The sequence below is a fragment of the Mauremys mutica genome, chromosome 4 (assembly GCF_020497125.1).
Source record: "Mauremys mutica isolate MM-2020 ecotype Southern chromosome 4, ASM2049712v1, whole genome shotgun sequence".
Lineage (NCBI taxonomy): Eukaryota > Metazoa > Chordata > Testudines > Geoemydidae > Mauremys > Mauremys mutica.
In genome coordinates this window covers 53963444-53987398 of record NC_059075.1, presented here as the reverse complement: position 1 = coordinate 53987398, position 23955 = coordinate 53963444, and the positions used below count along the sequence as shown (strand labels likewise).

Below are 23955 nucleotides of genomic sequence, written 5' to 3'. Positions count from 1 at the left end.
GCATAGCAAAAGGCAGTAATTTTTTGCTGAAGGAGATTTCATCACAAAAGATCTTGCAGAAAGTAACATAGAAGCCATCCATAAAAGGGATTTTGAAGCATTAGCAGCCCTTAAAGCCACACTGGCAATCTCTAGCACCACAGTGTGCTGGTGTAATAAGCTAAAAAGCCTTGATCCCTTGATGAATTTGTTAGTGAAGGACTGATCCATGAGACTAAATGAAAGCCAAATCTGGCTTTTCCTTTGAACAGTAGATAACTATTGAAAATAAATCCCCACTGTGCCTCCAAGTTCTTGGGTGGAATCCTGGTTGGGAAGAAGGTTGGTAGAATGGGATTGAGGACACACACAGATGAGTGTTTGCCTTTCTTGGACTTCGCTGGAGTGAAAAGCAATGAGTCCTCATACGAGGACAGAAGTTATTTTTGTTCTTAACTGCAACAAAGGTATCAGAGAAGGGACTCTACTTATTCCATAGCTTAAGACCTTGCCCAAGACTACCAGAGGGAAGGTAGAATCAGGGAACTCTGGTCTGCCTTTATCAGCAACAGACCTGTAATAGCAAGATATCCTACTTCTCAGACATCTGGTTTTATGTGACCATACAATCCCCCTAACAGTTGAGATAGACAAAATGAAGACCAGTCTTCATGAACTAGACAAGGTTTGTCAGGATCAAGGCACTGATGTCTTGCGTGGAGAGGTGTGATGCTGTATGGAATATGGGTGATAATTTATAATATTATTGGTACCAATATTACAAAATTATAATGAACCTTACAACATATGCCATGTCAGATATCAGTGGAAATGTTATGATTTGCTAAGTATGATAATCTGGTTTATGTGTATTATCTTTATATTGTGAATTACAAATATGTGTGGTATATTTGCATCTCCAGCCCATGCTGTGTTTCTGAGTGACACTCCTAGACAGATTGTCATCAACGCTATCTATCCTGTTTGATGGCCCATCAAGGGCTATCAGCTATACAATGAACCCGCCTATGAGACAGCTGGACTTGTAGGGACACGCTTGTGAACAGGGGACTCCAAGAGCTTTTCCATGCCCATGTGCTGTGAACTTGTGTTTGGGACAGAGGATGTACAAGCCACATGGCAAAGGATATAAAAAAGCAGCTTCATCTTTTCCATTTTGCCTTCAAACCTGCTTCTCACCTCTGGAGTATCTTCTCTAGAAACTGAAGTTTTGAACAAAGGATTGATAGACCCACCCAAGCTTTGGATGTGTTCCACAGGGACTTTACAAGCCAGCAAACTCACCAATGCTGTTAAGACTCACAAGTACAATTTGCTCTCCTTTTAGCAGCCTGCCCTGACCTTCGTATTTTCAGTGTGGGCTACCCTAGGCATCTCGGGTCACAGTCTTATTCATCTTTATCTGTTGCTCCTAGGTCTTCTGGTCTTATGCATAGTTATTACTCTGCTCAGTCTTCCTTGCAGGCAGAATTTTTTCTTCTGTCTGCCACTTCTCAATCAAGATTAACTAAATCTGATAGCTTGGTTAGTTGACCAGCAAGTCCAAAACAAACCAGTTTCTCCTCCCTTGGTTTTCACACCTCAACTGCTAGAACAGGGCCTCATCCACCCTGATTGATCTAACCTCGTTATCTCTAGCTTGCTTCTTGCTTGCTTATATATACCTGCCCCAGGAAATTTCCACCACTTGCATCCGAAGAAGTGGGTATTCACCCACGAAAGCTCATGCTGCAAAACGTCTGTTAGTCTATAAGGTGCCACAGGATTCTTTGCTGCTTCTACAGAACCAGACTAACACGGCTACCCCTCTGATACTCCTCCAAATAATAGATTCTACTAGCTTTGTGCAGGTTTTTCACCCATTTGTCCTGCAAGAGTCTAGACAAAAAACCTTTTACTGGTATCAGAACAGAAATATATCAACTCTCTGAAGCCAGGATTTTCTTACAGCAGTGATTTTCAACATGTGGGGAGTCTAAGATTTCCAAAGGGGTCTGCACTTTCTTTCAAAAAATTTTTAGAGGCCCACAAATGAAAAATGGTTGAAAACCACTGTCTTACAGCATGACCTAGACCTGGGCCCAAGACATTCCATCATTTCATTAATGTCTCAACATTAAACAGCGGCATAAATGCAAGCCCATCCAAGTCTCCTATACCTGATGGTAACAGTTTCCTTGTGCAGCATGACTACCCAAGCCAACAATTAGGGATTTTTTTTCCTACCTGGGATCTGTACACAATACTGTGTTTTCATGATCCAGGCATTCAAACCTCTATGGGATCTAACTCTTTGTGTTTCCATTTTATAAATAATAATAATAACTAGACGAGTTTCTGAAATCTCTGCTCTCAGAACACGCTAGCCTTACTGCATCTTCTACAGGACCAACACTGTTGTTCATTCTCCAGAGTCATTTGTATCAAGATGACTTCTTCCCTCGGTACCTGACAGGAAATAATTCTACCTTATTGATAAAAATAATACCTAGCTCTGGTGTAGTGCTTTCCATCATTAGCTCTCTAACGCGCTTTACACAGGAGGTCAGTGTTGTCCACATTTTATGGATGGAGAAACTGATCGAGGTGAAGTTATTTGCCAAGATCACCCAGTGGGCCCTTGACAAAGCCAGGAATAGATCCTCATCTCATTCCTGTGCCCTATCCACTAGGCATTCATTTTACTCAAAGCCTCAATATCCAAAAGAAAAAGCATTTAAAATGTTAAAATGTACGTTGGTGGAGCCTATCCATATAGGAAAACATCTTTGTTTTCTTTTATTTTCATACCTGGGTCTGAAGCATCTAAACCAATCCTGGCTAGGTGGATCAAGTTCTGTATTAGCAGTGTATTCAGCTACCAATAAACTGATCCCAGAGGGGATAAGAGGCCACTCAGCACATTCATGGTAACATCCTAGCCAGAAAGGGCATCAGCCACCACAGAGGAAATCTGTAAAGCTGCCACCTGGTCATCTATCAGCACTCTTACAAAAGCCTCACAGGCTTGACCTGCATTCCTTTGCAGAAACATCCTTTGGCAGGAAGGTTCTCTGAGCAGTGTGCCAAAAATAGACTAATTTTAGAGGAGGAGGTGGAAGAACATTCTTCTTCTGTTCCACTTCTTCCTTCTTTCCTACCCGTTTTTCTTAATGCAGTTTCATCCCAAATGTCTCAGACTGGGAGAGCAGTCAGAATCCAGAATGGAACATATGTTACCTTATTTCTGAGACTGGCTTCTCCTCCTCAGACTGCCCCATCTGAGATACAGTTTCCAATTCCCTATACTGTTATACCAATATAATAAAAACCAGCAGGATCTTATTAAGAGGGATAAGGCAAAGATGCCACATTTATTGTAAATATAATAAGGCAAAAGATAAAAATAAACAACATTGTTTAACTACTTATTCCTATTACTACTTATTCCTTATATATACACACACACACACACACATATACATATACATTTACATATACATATAAAATTTTCATTCACACAATCATTCATTCAGGTTCTGTATAGGTGTTATAGTTACCAGCCTAGAAGTTGTTCATGCCAAGTTACTGGCCAGGTATCTTGGTCATGAGGATGGAGCCGAGTCTGTGTCAGATGCACCTGATGCTCCTGGAGGTTGGCAGCAGAACCAGGGACTCAAAATCCTCAGTTTTTAGAGTCCATTTTTATAGGAATTAATTCCTATGTTAGTCTGTGGGAACCGTTTCATCCTGCTGTTGTTGGCTCAATTAGCAGATGGCACGTTCCTGGTGGCTCCACGCTGTCTAAAGTGGCACATTCCTTTCAGGTGTTTGGGGTGGATCCCAGTTTCCTCCGGGGGTTGTCTGGTGGTCCACTTGACACGTTCTTCAGCCGATGGATCTTTTCCAGGCTGGCACCTCCCTAACCATTCATGTACATCAAACATTCATCAACATACATTCCATATCTTAACCATATTTTAATTTACTGTCTCCACCACTTTTGGGGTGTGTGTTAATTCCTATGAGATTCCCGGCCCTGTAATCACAGAGGGTGGGAGTCTGTTTGTTTACATTGTATCAATTACAGCTTAAGGCTAGCATAGTGTTTACTTCAAGAACAAAGTCAATTAACTTGTTTGTAAGTTTTACATAGTAATGGAGAATCTTTCACAGGACAGATACAATCAGTGCTTTCTGCAGACAGGAGCCCACAAGCCCCAACAGAAGAACTAAAAGACCTCTGCACTTGGTGAAATTGGGGGTGGGGGTCACTGTCACTTGGGGGAATCACTGTTAGTACCCTCTTTAATATCCCTACAATACCATGGTCTTTTCAAGGCCCCCAAGTGTCATCAGTAAATTATATTTAATCTACTAATAATTTAGTGTTTTCATGTGGCTTTGTATAAAGATAGATTGGGCACGTTCAATCCCCATGGATGAACCTAACTGCCTCTAGTATTTGCAGTAAGAGAGATACAGTCTTTTGCACTTGGAAGAGGTTAGTTCAGAAGAAAGGATGATCCAAAGGTTAGGGCATTAGCCTGGCATTCAAGAGACTAGAGTTTAATTTCCTGCTCCCCTACAGTCTTCCTTCGCTACCTTTGGGAGATTACTTACAGCAAAATTTTCAAAAGTGTTTAAGTCCTATTTTCAGAAGTGACTTGCACTTAGCAGCATAAGACTCATTGACTTTAATTGGGACTTAGGCTCCTAAATGTCTGTCACTTCTGAAAATGGGATTTAAAAATACTTTTGAAAATTTTGCCATTAGCGTGCCTCTGCCTCCATTTTCCATTTGTAAAATGGGAATGACAGGTCCTCACGTCACTCTTTACCAGAGGACCTTGGCAAGATATGTCCATGATCTCTTACCCCTCAGTTGAGGAAAAGGAGACTTATAGCTCAGACTACAGCCAAGTGCGATATCACCATTCACATCCTCCAAATACCTTGCCAGATTCCTCCCATTAAACAGAGAGAAGTGAGACCCCAAGTTTCCTACTGTGGAAAAAGAAGCAAATATACCAGGCAACCTTTAAATAGCAAGGCATAGTAATGAGAAAAACAGAAACATGATTGTATCTATCTGGTTTGCATGTCACTTTAAAGAAGTATTTTTCATCTGTGCCAGAATGGAGTTCAAGCGCCTCTTACTGTTTTTGTTTTTGTTTTTGTTTTTCTGAAAGCTTGTGTAACCTCTACAACTGGCGTTATAAGAATCTGGGTAATCTGCCTCATGTGCAACTTCTGCCAGAGTTCAGAACTGCAAATGCTGGATTTCTGTATGATTTCCAGCTTATAAATGTAGAAGATTTCCATGGTGTGGGAGAGTCTGAACCCAATCCTTATTTCTACCAGGTAAGAAAAGAGAATCACTGCCCGGTTAGAAATGCAGCATTCTGCCTTATTAAATCTGGAAAGAAATGAAGATAGAATATTGATTTCTGTAACGGAAGTTAAGTAAGCTTTCAGAGCATTAAAATGTTTTTTATATTTTTCCATACACAGTGGGAATTCAGTTTTTAATGATCAACCCTTATGATTATTTAGTTATGGAGGTCATAAAATTATAATAATTATTCTGTGGTATTTGCCTGTTACACTGAACTATGATTTTCCTTGACTCTCCCTTCCCGCCCCGCAAAAGTAGAAATGAATGTCACCTTTTTTTTTTTTTGACTGCATATTTTGTTGCAGATAGTTTTTTTGGACCAATGCCAAATACAGCCAGTTATAATCTTGTTTATCTGCTTCAGCATTAAAATACGTGGCAGAGATTCTCTGTCCTTGGAAGAGGGAGGATTTGCTTTGAGACACATGTCCAGACTGGGAGAGTCACTGTTTTTGTTGATCCATATATAGTGTTCCAAAAAATGGTTTCCCAAAACAGCCTTCACAAAAGGATCAAACTGTACTATGTCTATATTGTGTGCAGGATATGTATATTTCAACACAATGTTGTGTAACATTACATTGTGTAACAGTTCAGGCTGCTCAAATACAACCACAAAAGCAAACATTAAAACACTAGGAAATTAACAATTCAGTTATGTCAAATGCTATACTGCAGTCAACAACAGCTTAGATAAAGCGCAATCTTCATCTGGCCCCATTAATCACATGTGCAGCCTCTATTGCACTGAAAATCACATGCCCCATACCTTCAATTCTTTGTTCCTTTCTTACCTAAAGCTTTGTATTAAAAACTGTGGTACAGATGTACAAAAATAGGATCCTATGTTATGGTTCCTATTGTGAAAGTCTTGGATATAATTTACAAAGTTAAGGATTTTCATGTGTATGTGTCTGTGAAGATTTTATTTTTGAATCTTGTAATTTTTCTATGGTGTATAAAGATATTTGTAGACTATGGATAGGTCTTCTTTTACTTTTAAAAAAATTAAATCAATATTCGAGTATAGTGAATATATCACTGTTATAACACCATGTTCCCTTCATTATCTTTATTCATAAGAACTTAATTATTCTGTAGTTTGTGGAAGCTGTAATACTAAAAAATGTAGACACTTTCTCATCATAATGTTTTTTTATCATTTCCATGTAATTCCTGATATATTTTTTTTTAGTGTGGGGTTTGTATACACACTATGTGTGTATTTATAGCACATGGAATGTGTAATTGGTGATTCAAGGTTTGTTAATGGGCAGTGATGAATATGGCGTTCAGAGTGCTATTTGTGTTCATGAATGTATGAGTATGTCTTTTTATATAGACTTAAAGGTGACCAGAATTTGTAGATGTAGACCATGAGTAAAGTGTTCCAGTATTTGTAGCAATAAGTTCAACCAAGTAAATCAGAAATGAAACCGGGAAAAGAAGGATGTATTTATATAAATATTACAATTTCAAATTGTAATATGAAGTTCTTTGGATTAATGGTTGACAGTGGGATTTTCAAACATTCTCAGCATTAGATTAGTTCTGCTGCCAGTGAAGTCAGTGGGCGTTTTACCAATGGCTTCAGTAGGATCAGAGTTAAATCACTGCTAAGCACTTTTGAAAAATCTCAGCCTTAAAACTTACTCAGAACTATGATACTTAATTAGACGTATCTGTATACTATGATCCCATGGTTTTGAGGCAGTATAAATAAGAGTTGTAACTTCACATTGTCTCCCATGAGAGGAAATGAAAAATTACAGTTTGTATATTGTAGTACTCAAAGGTCCTGATAAGGACCCCACTGTACAAAGCAAGACACAGTCCCTGATTCAAGGACTTCTTGATAACTTCAGTTTTAATCATATATTGAAACGAACTAAGAGTATTTGAGCATTTCCCAAGAAGTTACTGGTAGGTGGGCCTGATTATGCATACAGTAACTCCTCACTTAACGTTGTAGTTATGTTCCTGAAAAATGCAACTTTAAGCGAAATTATGTTAAACGAATCCAATTTCCCCATAAGAATTAATGTAAATGGGGGGGCTAGGGTCCAGGGAAATTTTTTTTGCCAGAAATAAGGTATTATATACATTTTAAACAATTTTAAATAAGCAATTTAGTACAGGTATAAGTTTTAAACAATTTTAAAGAAACAATTTAATATTACAGTCGTCATTGCTGAGTTTGAAGCAATAGGAGGTGCCCCCGCCTTACCCCACACAGGCACAGCCCACTGGCACTGCAGACAATGAGGCTGGCAAGGTGCCGTAGGCTAGGAGAAGCACGTTGCGCAGCAACAGCTGCAGCTTCCCGTACTGTGCAAGCACCAGCGGCAGGGGGCTCAACCCTCGGCCCACCCACTCCTCCCCTTCCCTCATGCCCCCACCCTTAACCCAGCTCTTCTCCCCCCCCCCCACCACCTCCCCCTTTACTCCGCACGCTGCATCCTCACTCTTCCCTTCTGTCTCCTGAACGCCGCAAGCCAGCTGATTGCCGTGGGCAGGAGGCGAGGGGGATCGGGGGAAAGCACTGATCCGCGGGGTTCGCCGGCGGGCAGGAGGCACTGGGGAGGCATAGGGGTACTGATAGGGGTGCTGTCAGCTGTGGACAAAGCAGGCAGCCAAATGATGGAGCATTGCACAACTTTAAACAAGCAGGTTCTGTAATGGAGCAGGGACGTAAGAGCAAAACAACATTAAGCAAGAGGACGTTAAGTGGGGAGTTACTGTATGTACACATAGCTTATTGACTTTAAGCTTTTCATGTAAATATTTTCTTGATTCGTCTATTCGTATCACACCCATAGTCACAGAAGAATTTGTATTCCATTTATGTATTTTTAATTGCTCAGTGCATCAGCAGTTGTAACCACAGAAACATCAGTTAACAATAATATGGTAACTTTGGGATTTTTGGCAATCTCTTTATTCATGAGGAACCTAAATTAGATGGATGAAATTTAAGACTATCTGTGGTTCGTTCCTCCTTTTTCTACAATTAGCTTGTTTTTCATGCTTTGATTTATTTCAAATATGGGTCTTCTAAATGCACCAGGATGCCTCAGTAGTGTCAATTCACTCCCAAAGTCAGAGGCACAAATGAGCCAACTAAAATTTTATTTTCCTTTTAAAATGCAGAATCTTGGCGAAGCAGAGTATGTTGTAGCACTCTTCATGTACATGTGCCTGCTTGGTTACCCTGCAGACAAGATAAGTATTCTGACAACCTATAATGGACAAAAGCACCTGATCCGGGATATCATTAATCAGCGTTGTGGGAATAACCCAATTATAGGCCGACCAAACAAGGTAATTTTCAAATAACCAAATACTTACCATTCTCTGACTTTTTAGAATTATAAATTATAAAACAATATAATTATATAGTTTCACCAATATCTGCATGATGAGTTCTTTCTTTGATGACTACAAATGTTATATTCACTGGGATACTGTGGATAGACCACTGTTCCCAAGATGTTACTCGACAGTACATGTAATCTTTTCGCTTACTTTTGTTTATTTGGACTCTTGCGTAGGCTGTATAACTAGATGAAATATGGTGCTCCCAGATTGCAAGCTATACAGGAAGGATAAATTAGATGGCTAGCAGTGTTACACAACAGAAGGATCATAATTACTAACAAAAGATCTTTCCAAAGTGTAGATGCCCACTTGGTGAAATATCTGGTTAAAAATCCTAATTAGCAGAAATACTAACATAACTGTAGGAGTCCGTTTATTTCTGGGGGCATTCTGCGCCAAAAATTCTGTGCCAAAAAAATAAAAATTCTGCGCAAAATATTTTAAAACCCTGCAAAATTCCGAAAATTTTATTTGTCAAAATACCTAATCACACGAACGTCAATTATTTTAGTAATTTATTTCAAAATACCTGTTCTTAATACCTTTGGAAATGCAAATATTTTTTGGGAGATACAGTAGATGAGTTAATCTTAATTTATCTTTCTTTTTACCTTTTAGGTGACAACTGTCGACAGATTTCAAGGTCAACAAAATGATTATATTATCCTTTCATTAGTGCGAACCAAAGCTGTTGGTCATCTTAGGTATGTAAGAAAATATCTTCACAAATGCATTAAAATGTGTAATTCACTTTGCCTAATTTTACCAGAGCAGAATTTCTGGTAATGAGTGTCCGTATTACATGTACAAATTATGTAATAAATTGTAGTAACAAAGTTTAGTGTGATTTATTCAAAGACGCTCAAAACCAGTTCCATATATAGCCGTCTGGTACCCACTTCACAGCCACTTTGCCCTTCACTATTGGGTCTTATCTAAATACTGTAATTTGTGCATATTATTGCAGGTACAGTGAACTTAATATTACCTTATTAAAATAGTAGAGAATGCAATGCTAGTTCAAGTAAAGTCTTGAAATAATCTTGAGAAAATGGTCTGTCTGAGCTTGATTTGTGTATCAGAGGTGTTTGGCCTTTGTGTAGTACCCTTCTGATGTGCACATTTTAAAATGTCTGCACTTCAGCTGTGGAGGAAAAAAGAGCCTTTGGAGGAAGAAGATGGACACTGTTTTGTAGAAACATCTTGTTACTGTACATGAGCTCAGATGTAAATCTGTACTGTAAATACTAGAATAAAATATTGAAAAAACTGAGAAAGATATTCCCTTATATCTACAGATTCCCTAATGCTGTATATGCCCTTTAATTATGTGTGGCTGTGAGATTTATGAAGGTGTTTCAGTGGCAATCAAAGCACGATAGGTAGTAAAAAGACCATGATCTATTTGATGTTTTGTTTCCTGAAGGGATGTCAGACGTCTAGTGGTTGCTATGTCAAGAGCCCGGCTTGGGCTTTATATCTTTGCAAGAGTATCCCTGTTCCAGAATTGCTTTGAGCTAACTCCAGCTTTCAGCCAACTCACAGCTCGACCCCTTCAACTGCATATAATTCCCTCAGAGTATTTTCCAACAATCAGACAGGTAAGCACATCTGTTCTAAATTGTACTACATAGAATAGTGTGTTAGCAGTCCACTTTCTTTACCGGGTGCATAGTAAAAGAGACAGGATTTCAAAACTTCCTCATTACAGACAAATGTTGTTTGGATACTTATGGCCCAGGAATTTGCCATGTTGCACCAGCTGTCATTAATTGAATTGTTTGTATTTTAGTTATAGGCACAGTTTAGTTCAGTTATGCGTGTTTTCTTATTGAGCTTTGCTTGTGCAACACTGAATCTACAGTATATTTTATTTTACGTTAACCACTTAAGTACAATGAGTACAGTATGTTGGATATTTTGTTCATGCTAAAACCACTACTTGGAGTCATGTAAATTATCTGAAATAAAACACATGGCTTCTTAATAAGAGAAGTATAAATTTAATATTTGACACAACATATTGAGAAGTACTGTTTAATCTATTAATCATCGATGTCTTTTACCTTGAATTCTTTTTGTGTGATTGTGTCACATATATTGAATTGAGATATCTAGAATCCAATAGATGTGTTTTCCTGGAATGATAGGCTAGAAGTTACAAATATAACAGTGGAATTTTAGGCTGTGCTTCTAGATTATAATGGTATTTGTTCCTCCTTTTGCAAGTGGCCACTTTGGTATCTTGGAATCAAGAGGTTAATATTCCAAACCCTTAGGTTAATGTTGCTATCATAAATTAAATGAAACAGATGATGCTGCATAGCGATGGGACTTTCAGCCCTCATAGCAATATGTGCATGTAAAAAAAGAAAGGTGTTTCTAAGGAGACTATTAGTAATTTTTTTTCCTATGCCTTTGCAAGTTTTCCAAATCAAATGTCTCTTTCTCTCGATGTATAGATAGATAGATAGATAACCTTCCATTACATTTATAGGATCTGCATATCTAGACAACCTAGTCCCCTTCCCTCCACACAGTCTTGTTTAAAATACATTTAATTTCACTTTTGTGCTTTTGCATTTGTTCCCTAACATGGGAAAAGCACCTTTCTGAAGATCCATTGTGGTGTTTCTGTATTACTGAATATTAACTGTTCTTATTTTTCCCCTAGAATGGAGAAAGGCCTTCTCACCAAGTACATGTTATAAAGAACATGCCTCAGATGGCTAACTTCGTGTACAACATGTATATGCACGTGATACAGAGTACACGCCACTACAGACAGGTAAGCAGGCTTATAAATTTTGGAAAGCGTGCATCTAAAATGTAATTCACTGTAGAAAATAACTCATTCAGGGAATGCTTTTGAGATGGTGTCACGGACTCACAGATTGTGCCCACTTGTGGCCACGGGTGGTCCGTGGGAGGGTGCCCCTTTCAGTGCGACAGCCCTTCTCGGGGGTCCACCCTTTTTCGGGGTTAGGCCCCTCCACCTTCCGGAGCCGCACCTCTTTGAGCCTTAGCACACCTGTTTCTCGCCGTGGGCCCCCTCAGGGAGTCAACTCATTCTGGACCTCCCAGGCCTCCACACCTGAAGGGGTTGATGCAACCCTGTTCTCTAGACCGGAGCAACTCTCAGCCAGCGTAAAACAGGAGGGTTTATTGAAAGTTGAACACAGCAAAGGAAACTCTCAGGGCCTCAGGCCTGGCCTCCCTCAGCACAGCATATCCCAGTCTCCCTGCATCCTGGTGGGCTCTGCCTGCTCCCCCTCTCCAGCCCAGAGCCCCCCTGCTTCCCAACTGGGCATCCGATATCCCTGGCCCCAAGCCCAGTCTCTGTCCATTGTTTTCTTTCCAGGTAAACAGGGTCGTAAACAGGGTGGCCTGGCCTCCTCTTCTCTCAGCCTTCCTCTGGCCCCCTCTGGCTGGAACTGGCTGGTTAGGTCCTGGGGTCCTCTCTTCCCAGCCCATTGTCCTTCAACTGGCCCGAACCGGCTGTGACTCCTGAGCTGCGTTTTCGGGTCACCAGTCACTGGGGTATCCATCCTCCAGGCCATCGGCTGGGGTCCCAAGTTCCCTTTCCAGTCCTCTGTAACAACAAACTCCCTCTCCCCTCACCTCGTTAAACCAGTAACACCCAGGGACACTGAGTCTCACTCCCTCTGCATGAAAACCACTGGAACACAAAGAAAAACTCAAGAAATCCCCCTACTTCGTCACAGATGGGTAGGCTAAAATTTGATGTATCTTACATTGGTTTCCATAGTCCCTGTAGCTTTTTAAACAGTGAGGCAGGGAGAAAGTGATTCCTTTTTTTAATTTAAAAATGCTTCCTGCAACATAAGCACTCAAAACTCCCTTTGATTTAACAAATATATGAGTGCGATGGATAGAAACAAAATGGTGGTAAGGACTCAAATTTGTTGCTGGCAAGAGTTATTTGGAGGAAGGAGCAAGAACCATTTCTATATTTAAAAAAAAAAACCACACACACAAAACCTACACTGATATATTATTCGGGTGTCTTCAAGTACAAGAGTATCAATGCAGCAGTCACTGGGGTGTAACAGCTGGAAGTTAGTTACCATCGGTGGACTAAAGAAGTTTAACATTTCTGAGCAGTGGCCTCTCTTCATACAAGTGTTATTTTTTTAAAACAAATTTTGCGCTAGGTATGTGGGACAAAGTGTACAACAATGTATTGTATAGTTAATGAGCTACTTAAAGTATAACATGCAAGCTAAACTTCCCCATATGAAGAACAGCCGGTGGAAAATGAAACCGAACAGCTTCAATCAGCAGCAGACTAAAAAGACTCCAAATGTTTTTTGTTTTTTTTATGAGCTGAAGATTGCGTATGGCCTCCAGCGTAATGGTATCACCCCTGTATGAAATGCAGATGAGTCTCTGCTGCAAAAGTACTGTGGTCAAATTCTGAAAAGATGGCTGAACGCTTTAATAAGGTTCTGAACTGCCCATACATAACAATCAGCATCAGCCCTTGATGATCTTGAAGAACTTTTCAGTTCAAGACCAACTCTCAGTTTCACCGAACATACGTGAAATATGGAAAGTTGTCAAGCAGGTGGTAAATAGCAGTGAATCCAGCTGGTATTCCTTTGGAGATCTTCAAATATGGAGACCACGAGCTCATCAGGAACATCACTGGCCTCTACTTAAGGTTTTAGGAACGGGAGTCTGTGCCACAGAAACTTACAGATTCCGACATTATTCACCTTTACAAAAGGAAAGACAGATGTCTATCAATGATGTATCATTCAAGGTCATTGACAGATTTTGCTGCCTAGGTAGTGTAGCTTCACCAAATAGAATGATTTGACAACATTAGAAAGTACATTGGGACAGCCAGCAATGCCTTTGTAAAACTTTAGTGTCATCTTTGGAATGAACACAGTGCCAGACTGCAAACAAAAATTGATGTTTGCTGTGCCATCATCATCATCACCAGATTCCTCTATGGCTGTGATACGTGGACTATCAACGCCACATAAATCACTTGGATCAATCCCACCTATGAAGTCTACAGTGGATATTGCAAGATTTGGTTCAAGATATAGTTCAAACCACCAAAATCCTTGAGTGCTGCAACATCACAGGCATTGAAGCTTTTATGAGAGCGCAGCTAAGGTGGTGCAATCACATGGTCCATATATCTGACAGTAGAATACTGAAAATGATCTTTTACAGAGAATGGCAGACTGGAACTCATTTTAGGGGCAGACCAAGAAGACATTACAAAGACTTTCTCAAGGCCTGTCTATCGATGTTGACCAAGGAACCCTTAGGTCACCACAAAGTCCAATAGCATTTGCTCTGCCACCTCAGACTGAAAAATGTTAAGAGCTAGCTGATTGCTGCAATCAAGGAGAGAAGTGAAATCTGTAAAGTTAAAAGTAGCACATGTTCATCTACAATTGTCTTCACCTGTGGCACTTGCAGATGGGGCTGCAAGTCTGAAATTGGACTTTAGTCTCATCCCAGGATCCACAATAAGTGACTAGCTCATCCATTAAACTCAGTGGAAGACTCACTCATAATACAGTGTGTGAGCACTATTTTTAAAAAGAAACAGTTGAAATAATAAAAATCTTCATTTTTAAAGGAAAATAGAATATACACATCATGTGGTATGGAGTTTGTCCCCTATTTATTTCTTCTCTTCCAATACCACCACTCTCACCTGAGGCAAACCAGCCCACTCCTCTCCTTCCCTCCACAGCCAGTTGTCTGGCTATCTCCACAACTACCCAAAACCTATGTAAGTGTGTCTGTCCTTCTCTTGCTATGTGGTGGTGATGATGTGGTTCTGGAGTTCCATATGGTGGATAGAGAGATCGTTCAGCATTTATGAAAAGTGTCAGGGATAGGGTTTGCTAGCAGTTAATTAGGCAGAAGGGTCCACGTATTGATTAGCAGCCAACACAGCAATCATCAGTGGGCACTAATTTATTCAAACACATGTGTCTGCCTCATTCCCCCTTCTTATCCCTTCCCTCCTCATTTGTCAGTTTATTCACCTGCTTCTTATTGTCTAAATTGTAGTCTGTGAGCTTTCTGGGGCAGGAAATGTCTTTGTGGTGATTTGTATAGTGGGGCTTTGATCATTGATAAGGGTCCTTAGCTGCTACAGCAGTTGAAATAATAAAAATAATCATTTAATGCTACATGCTAGAAACAGTGTGGCATCAGGCACTAATGATGATATTTTGCACTTGCATTGCTCTTTGCACCTGAGAATGTAAAAGAACTTAGATACATTCATAATTTTGCTAGCGTCTCACTACAGTAACTCCGCACTTAACGTCGTTTCACTATTAGGTTGCTGATCTATTAGGAAACATACTCCTTTAAAGTCCTGCAATGTTCCCTTATAATATTGTTTGACTCCCACTGCTCTGCCTGCCTGGCGCTCCTGCCGGGAACCGGGTCAGGGCACAGGGGCTTGCCCCGCTCCGCCCGGTGCTCCTGCTGGGGACCAGGGTCGGGGCACGGGGGCTTGCCCCGCTCCACCCGCCTGGCGCTCCTCCCAGGGAGTGAGCAAACCCCCAACCTCGTTGGAATACTACTTCTGCTGTACTGGTGAGTACAGTATTAAATTGTTTAAAATTATTTAAAACTTACACTGTATATGTATATAATGTCCTTTTTCTGGTGGAAATTTTTTTTCCTGGAACCTAATCCCCCCGTTTACATTAATTCTTATGGGGAAATTGGATTCGCTTAACATCATTTCGCTTAAAGTTGCATGTTTCAAGAACATAACTAGGACATTAAGTGAGGAGTTACTGTACCATTGCTAGCATCTCAAAGTAACTCATTAATAGCTAACACTAGCAGTTCAGCTACTTGTTCCCTACTGTGACAGTGAGTCATGCTCTCCCTGCAGGAAAAAATGGAGCCAAAAATTGAAAAAAAACAAATATGCAGATATTAGAAAGCATTGTAATGTGTTTTCCATAATCTATTTTAGTACAAGAAGTTATTTTTTATTTTATATTAATCCATTCTTACAAAAAAGAAAGAGGCAGTAATCACACAGGAGGCAAAATGGGACCAGCTGCATCATAGAAGTCCCAGTTTACATCTGCCATCGGGAAGCATATCTTTAGTAAGGATAAAAGAATCTCAGTTTGAGAAATTCATCTTTTTCACATGTCCATAATTGGTATTCACCATACATTATAAAGACCCATATGTTATTTTCAAAGTTCATAAGATTATTTCTCGACCTCCATAATTAGTCATAATAACAGCTATATAGATCTCTCCAGAGTTGTCATAAACACGTAATAGCAATGTCAGCTAATTGTAGATAAGATTTCACTGTAATTAAATACATAATTTATAGTGTGAAGGAAAACTCCCTTTGTCTGAACTTTGGGTTCATTAAAACTAATCTCAGTATTACCAAAAAGTATCCATCATGTAGCTGAATCATACATTCACATCTCTCCTCAACCTGGAGTTGTGCCCAGCACTAGCAATCTTTTTCAGCTGATTGTATCTTCAGTCTTCTCTGCCAGGTATCCATAATGCTGTTAATACTACTGCTCTTAATGCTTTATACTTACATAGTGCCTTCCCACCTGAGGACAAAAACACTTTGCATATATTAAATAATTAATCTTCACAATATTGCTGTGATGGAATATGGGCTATCTAAGGATTGCTTTATCAACTACTCAGACTTTGTGTTCTAAGTGCTTTGCTTTGGATAAAATTCACACAAGTGTAGAGAGCCTGTACAACACGTTCCACGCCTTTTAATCTATGTGATAGTGTTTCCCTGGAAGGGGCATCGTGCTAGCTACAAATAGGTTGGTACAGAGAGTTGTTGAAGACAGACCTGGAAAAGAAGCTCTGGATCAGATCTCAAGAATATCCAGTGGTTGTAAATGTCTACACCAAGGTTTGTGAAGGGGCTGTGCTTCTCGTTTCAAGCCATAGGTGGAGTAGGAAGAAGGCATAGTGCAACCCAGTGATCTTCCGTAGAGTCATAGAAATGTAGAACTGAAAGGGATCTCAATATGTCATCTAGTCCAGTGCACGGCACTGAAGCAGGACTAACTATTATCTAGACCATCCCTGACAGGTGTTTGTCTGACTTACTCTTAAAAACCTCCAATGATGGAGATTCCACAACTTCCCTAGGTAATTTGTTCCAATGCTTAACTACCCTGACAGTTAGCAAGTTTTTTCCTAATGTCTAACCAAAATCTAACTTATTGTCCTGTCCTCAGTGGTTATGGGGAACAATTTATCACCCTCCCCCTTTTAACAACCTTTTATGTACTTGAAGACTTATTGTGTCTTCCCCCCTCAGCTTTCTCTTCTGTAGACTAAACAAACCCATTTTTTTCAATCTTTCCTCATAGGTCAAGTTTTCTGGGCCTTGAATCATTTTTGTTGCTCTTCTCTGGACTTTCTCCAGATTGTCCACATCTTTCCTGAAGTGTGGTTCCCAGAACTGGATGCAGTAATCCAGTTAAGGCCTTCTCAGTGCTGAGTAAATTGGAAGTGTATCTTGCTTACTACATTCCTGCTAATACATCACAGAATGGTGTTTTCTTTTTTTGTGACAATATTACATTGTTGGCTCATATTTAGGTTATGATCCACTATAACTCTCAGATCCTTTTCTGCAGTATTCCTTTTTAGGCAGTCATTTCCCATTTTGTGTTTGTGTAGTTCTTTATTCCTTAAGTGGGGTATTTTGCATTTGTCATTGTTGAATTTCATTCATTTATTTCAGACCATATCTCCAGTTTGTCAAGATCATTTTGAATTCTAATCTTGTCCTCCAGAGTTGTCCTTGCAACCCCTCCTACCTTGGTATCATCAGCAAACTTTATAAGTGTACTCTATCCAAGTCATTTATGAAGATACTGAATAGAACTGGACCCAGGACAGATCTCTGTGGGAGCCACCTGATATGCCCTTGCAACTCATTTATGAACCATTGATAACTACTCTTTGAGTACAGTCTTCCAACCTGTAGTGCACCCATCTTATAATAGGTTCTTCTAGGCTATATTTCTCTAGTTGGTTTGTGAGAATGTCATGTGAGACATTATCAAAAGCCTTACTAAAGTAGAGAAATATGACATCAACTGATTTCCCTCTATTCACAAGGCTTGTTGCCCTGTAAAAGAAAGATATTAGGTTGGCTTGATATGATTTGTTCTTGACAAATCCATGTTGACTGTTACCTATCACCTTATTTTCTTCTAGGTGCTTAAAAATTGATAGTTTGATTCTTTGCTGCATTATCTTTCTGGGTGCCAAAGTTAAGATGACTGGTCTATAATTCCCTGGGTTTCCCAGCTAGTGCCGGATGTGCTGGGGGCGGGGTGGGTGAATGGGATTTCTTCTTCCCCTGTAAGGAGTGGCAGGGCCGAGGCAGACCCACCCCCAGAAACCTCCCCCAGCTGCAAGAAGCTCTGCACACCTCTCCTCCCCCTATTTTCTGTTTCCTGTGACTGAGGAGCAATGGGGAAGGGGTAATTGTACGGGAAGCTGCTCCCCTGTCCACCCAACCCCTCTGCATCCAGACTCTCCCATACCCAGACCCCCCCCCTCCGATGAGCCTCACTGCCCCTCACCCAGAACCCCCGCACCCAAACCTCACCATGCCAAGCCCCACCCTCCCCTGCACCCAGACCCTCTGCCAAGCTCCCCCCCGCCCCCGGATCCAAACTCGCACTGAGCCCCTTTCCCCTGCATCCAGACCACCCCCTGCTGAGCTGCCCCACTCAAACCCCCATCCCAAGGCGCCCGAACCCCCCACACCCAGACCCTTCTGCTGAACCCCATTTCCCCCCATCCACATTCCCCCGCTGAATCCCAACTACCTTCACTTGGACCCCCCTGCAGAGTCCCAATCATCCTGCTCCCAGAAACCCCCAGTGAGCCCCTGTGCATCCAGATTCCCCCACACACACCCAGATGCCCCCCACCAAGCCGCCCACACCCAAATTGCCCCACACAGAACCCTCTAACCACACACCTGGATCCCCCAACACTTAGCCACTCCACACTTGGATTCAGCCCAGCTGAACCTGCCTGCCCCACACCTGTATCAGGGGCTGGGCATGCATGCAGGACTCTGTCCTTCTTGCTCGCTATCTTGGTGCTTCTGGTGCAGAAGCGCAGGGCCCTGGGGTGTTTCTGGGGCAGGCTGGGCCCTTGCACTGTGTCAGGGGTCAGGTGCAGCCTCACCGCCGAGTCCGTGTCCTGAGGGTAGGAGAGAAGATGGGGGAGGCTGCAGAGTGATCTTCAACCTCCGTGCGCCAGTGGCCTCTGCTCCCCACTGCCATGTTGGAGCCTCCACGTTTATTTATTGACAAAGTATGCAGAATTTTAAAATATTGTGCACAGAATATTTGGTTTTGGGCACAATTCCCTCAGGAGTACTTATTCTCCTGTTTATAGATAGGTACTATATTGGCCCTTTTCCAGTCCTCTGGTGTACCTCTCATCCTCTACGAGTTCTCAAAGATAATCACTAGTGGCTCAAGAATCTCTTCAGCCAGTTCCTTAAGTATTCTAGGATATATTTCATCAGGCCCTGCTGACTAGAAGACATCTAAGTAATTCTTAAATTGTTCTTTTTCCTATTTTAGCCTCAGTCCTACCCAATTTACAATGATGTTCACTATGTTAGTCGTCCAATTACTGCTAACATAATAACTGAAGCAAAAAAATGCATTTAAGACTTTGGCCATCACAACATTTTCTGTCATTGTCTTTCCTTCCTCATTTAGTAATGGGCCTACCCTGTCCCTGGGCATCCTCTTGTTTCTCATATATTTGTAAAATGCTTTCTTGTTACCCTTTATATCCTTAGCTAGTTTAACCTCTTTTTGTTCCTTTTCCTTCCTAATTTTGTCCCTACATGCTTGTGTTGTTTTTGTATATTCATCCTTTGTAGTTTGACCTAGTTTCCACTTCTTTTGAGTTTCAGGTCACTTAAGATCTCCTGTTTAATCCAGGGTGGCTTCCTACCATAGTTCCTATCGTTCCTATGCATTGGTATAGTTTACTCTTGTGCCCTTAATAATGTCTCTTTAAAAACCTGCTAACTCTCTTGAACTGTTCTTTCCCTTAGACTTGCTTCCCATGGGATCTTACCTACCAACTCTCTAAGTTTGACGTTTGCCTTCTTGAAGTCCATTGTCTGTATTCTTCTGTTTTCTCTCCTACCATTCCTTAGAATCATGAACTCTGTCATTTCATGATTGCTTTCACCCAAGCTGACTTCCACCTTCAGATTCTCAGTTAGTTCCTTCCTGTTTATCAGAATCAAATCCAGAATAGCTTCTCCCCTAGTTGCTTTCTCCACCTTCCGTAATAAAAAGTTGTCTCTAGTGTATTCCAAGAACTTCCTGGATAATCTGTGCCCTGCGGTATTGTTTCCCCAACAGATGTCTGGGTAGTTGAAGTCCCCCATCACCACCAAGTCCTGTGTTTTGGATGATTTTGTTGTTTAAAAACTGTGTAATCCACCTCTTCTTCCTACTTAGGTGATCTAAGTAGACCCCTCCATGACATCACCCTTATTTGTGTTGTTGTTTTTTTTACCCCTTTTATCCTTATCTGGGTGTTTGAGTGAATTCCACTACCCCCAATTTACTAGAGATGAATTTCCCCCCTTCTTTTATAGGATTTAGTTAATCTGGAAAGCATGAACTGGTAAAACATGAATATATGCTAAATTCATTTTCATTCATATCTCAATAGGAGTTGCATTAATTGTTTCCTAACGTTCAGAAACAGTAAATACTTGTGAATGTAAGGGAGAAAGACATTTTATGACTTTGATGGTTAAGTGTTTCTGGTCTTATGCACAAATGGTTAAAGGTATTGAGGTTTTAGATCTAAGGTGAGCAATTAGAGTTAAAACAGAAATTGGTATACAAGTCTTTTCATAAAACCTGAAGTTATGTTTGTGTATTGAATAATCTTCCTCTTATATTATCAGGATTTATTGCCCCCACCAGCCTTGGTTGAAGAAAGTGAAACAGTTCAAACTCAGGAAGCAGAAGCGGAAATTGAAACCAAAAGCACACAAGTGGAGAGTGAAGAGACAACTGAAGTGAAGGAAGAGGGAGAGACGGTGAAGGAAGAGGGAGAGCATCGGAAAATGCCAGAGCATCCAGGAAGAGATAGTGATAGTGAAGACAGTGAAGCTGAGACTGAGACTGAAAAGTGATCTTTACCCTCAGTATGTTTTGGGCACAGACTGGAGATGGTGACAGAGCCAAAATAAGTTGGACCTTATTAATAGCTGTCTGTGTAATGCGACCTGTTCTGCATATTTTTTCACTGAATATTTCAGTGGACAAATTTAATGATTGGTATATAGTGGTAAATATTAATGGGTACTGAATTCTTATCAGTATCAATACTTTGTAGTTATTCATGTGAAGTGGCTGGTGATTTTCTTTAATGTAGTAAAAAATATTTTATACTTGTTTTTAATATTTTGGATAGAAAAAGTAGAAATTTTTAATATGTTCATTGATTCAACCATCAAACTTCTAGTGATTTTTAAGTAATTATCTTCAGGCCCACTTCACATTCACTTTCCCTAACGCTGATATATAAAGTAGACAGTGGAGAGGTTCGGAACCAAACTGCCAATGCTTCTATGCAGAGATGTTGGTATGGGCCCTAATTCAGCGAGATACTTACGCATGTGCCTAATGTTAGACCCATGAGTATTCCTACTGACTTCAGTGGGAGTTAAATACATGCTTAAGTGCTTTGCTGAACACAGGCCTCTGAGAGCAGCATAAGACCATGTGCTAGCTGTGCTCTTTTCATTGCTGTCTTCTGCTGCTATTCTTAGTATGTCAGCATAGGCAATAAAAAAAACTTTTTCATTTTTATTTTGAGAGACAGTAATTGCCCGTGATAAAGTAACATTGAATAAAGGTGAAGGTCATTTTCCACACACAGGAACTGGGTCTGCAAAACATCAAATACATAGTGAGACAGTGCTTGAGTGGATTTTCTGGGGTAACTTCCAAACACACATCCTTCATAAGCTCCTAGGGAGTAAAAGGTTTTCCACTGATTCAGCATCTGCCAGCTTGGCAATTGATTCAATTAAACACACACTTCTTTCCCAGTAGATTTGCAAACAAAGCAGTAGCCATAGGACCATCCTTCATATTCGTTGCTGACAAATGAAAGATAATTTGGTTGTGAAATTGCCAGCAGGATTTCCTCACAAAATATAGACAAAATCATTCATACTAATGAATTAAAACATTCAAGTTTCCTAAATATCTTTATAGTAAAATGAGACTCAAATGTAAAGAAAAACAATTAGAAGCAAAACTTGCCCCGCCCTCCCCACACTGCCAACATGATGTATGATAACCCCTCCCCCATCATCTTCATTAAAATCAATCTCCCTTCCCATGTCTCCACTATTGCACATCACAATATCTAGTTTTGGTACTCCAGCCTTTTTGTGAGCTGCTGCATTTGTTTTCTGAACTCGGCCAAATCAGCAAATGAATCACTTGAGAAGCATGTGTGTCTCCATCCTTCACTTTTAACAGAAAGGGGGGAAAAATGCACAGGTTCTTTTTAAATTATCTGCTAGTGGAGGGGTGAATGGTGCAGAGTTAAATATATGGGTGATACAGTTTCATAAACTAACGTGCATATGTTTAATCAGGGATGAATAGTACAAGGCCTTCGGGCAACATGTGACCAGCTCAGCTGAGGGTCGTCTTTGCTTCCCAACATATTTTCTATAAATATTTGAGTGTTTGACAATCATCTATCTTGGTTCTTTTAAAAAAAAAAAAATTGGAGCAGGAGCATGCGGTATTTGTACATAATTAATGAAGCAACTGAAGGGGGGAAATTTATTTATTTATTTTTTCTAAAATAGGTAGCCTGATCTATAGATTATGAATAAGCATTTGCAGTTATCACTTTGAGGGTTGACAGGTCCCAAGATTAGGCCCAGTATTATTAAAATTATTATATAGTTGGGAACCCTGATGTGCACAGGTGCAACATTCACACTATAGGAATGCTTATATTTACAAATAATTTATTAATACATTTAGCAAAGTCACAAACACTCTAACTCAATAAGGTAGATATAATACAGAAAGTGCATCTGAACATCCATATTCTCACCATCCCTTGCCGAACAACCTGAAATGTTACCCATCATCTTTCTCACCTTCCTCATCTTCACCAGTGGTCATCATTCTGGCTCCTCCTAAGGCCTACATCTCCCTCTCCTACTGCCCTGGGATGCTGCTTTTATAATATGTTATGCTGTCACCATGTTTAATGCATATTCAGTAGGAGATTTCCCCCTCTTCCTTATTTGTATTTACTCTCCTTACCAATGTTAAGGTGTCCTTTTTTAATAGGTTAATATATTTGATTTCATGCAATTATCATATATGTTAATTTGTTGCCCTGGCACTCTTGTGGTCGGATGTTCTGTCCATAACTTTCCAGAAGCTGGTATTAGCTCATGTTTCTATGGTTGGCTGGTGTCGTAGTCAAAATTCTCCATTACATTCTACTTCCTGTTCCCCAAAACTTATGGGTTACCTAAGTTTATCTATGCCAAAGTTCGTAGGCTTCAAGCCTCATGCTAACTGCTGAAGCCAATGTCTTACAGTATACAAGCCTCTAGGTTCCTTGCATTACTGCTGAATATAATAAAACAGAGTATAATACAAAGCAGAGAATATAATAGAGGTAAGCTGGCCCACAATATAGAGCAGGAACTATCTCAGTAGCAATAAGAGTACAGAGCCTGACGGAATGCCTACAGCAACCGGAGAAGATTTAGAAAAAGGAATGAGAAGATACTTTTGAATGTATTGCAGACCCACTGGTGATTTTCCCCAATGCCCACCCCACACGCTGATGCACACAGAATCAGTGTTTAGCTGTGCTACATATGAAGACCCTTCTGCATGGTCTCCAGGAGTCTTGGATCCCCAGTGTATGTGAAGCAATTTGTACCTGTTCTTCGAGTGCTTGTTCACGTCCATTCCACATTAGGTGTACGCGCGCTGCGTGTACGAGCATCAGAAACTTTTCCCTTAGCGACTTCCGGCGGGGCCCCCGCCTGAGTGGTGCCACTGCGCCATGCATATATATCCCTGCTGGCCCGACCCCCTCCTGTT

General features: G+C 40.5%; 1 protein-coding gene across 1 annotated transcript in view; it reads left to right on the top strand.

The window, feature by feature from the left end:
* AQR (aquarius intron-binding spliceosomal factor) overlaps positions 1-21669 on the top strand; it is a 98134-nt gene extending 76465 nt beyond the window's left edge. The window contains exons 30-35 of the mRNA XM_045015775.1: positions 5172-5343; positions 8528-8698; positions 9374-9459; positions 10182-10356; positions 11430-11543; positions 20760-21669. Of these exons, the coding sequence (XP_044871710.1) occupies positions 5172-5343; positions 8528-8698; positions 9374-9459; positions 10182-10356; positions 11430-11543; positions 20760-20990 (949 nt within the window). The 3' untranslated portion in view covers positions 20991-21669. The remainder of the gene's footprint in view (positions 1-5171; positions 5344-8527; positions 8699-9373; positions 9460-10181; positions 10357-11429; positions 11544-20759) is intronic.
* Positions 21670-23955: the final 2286 nt, after the last annotated feature.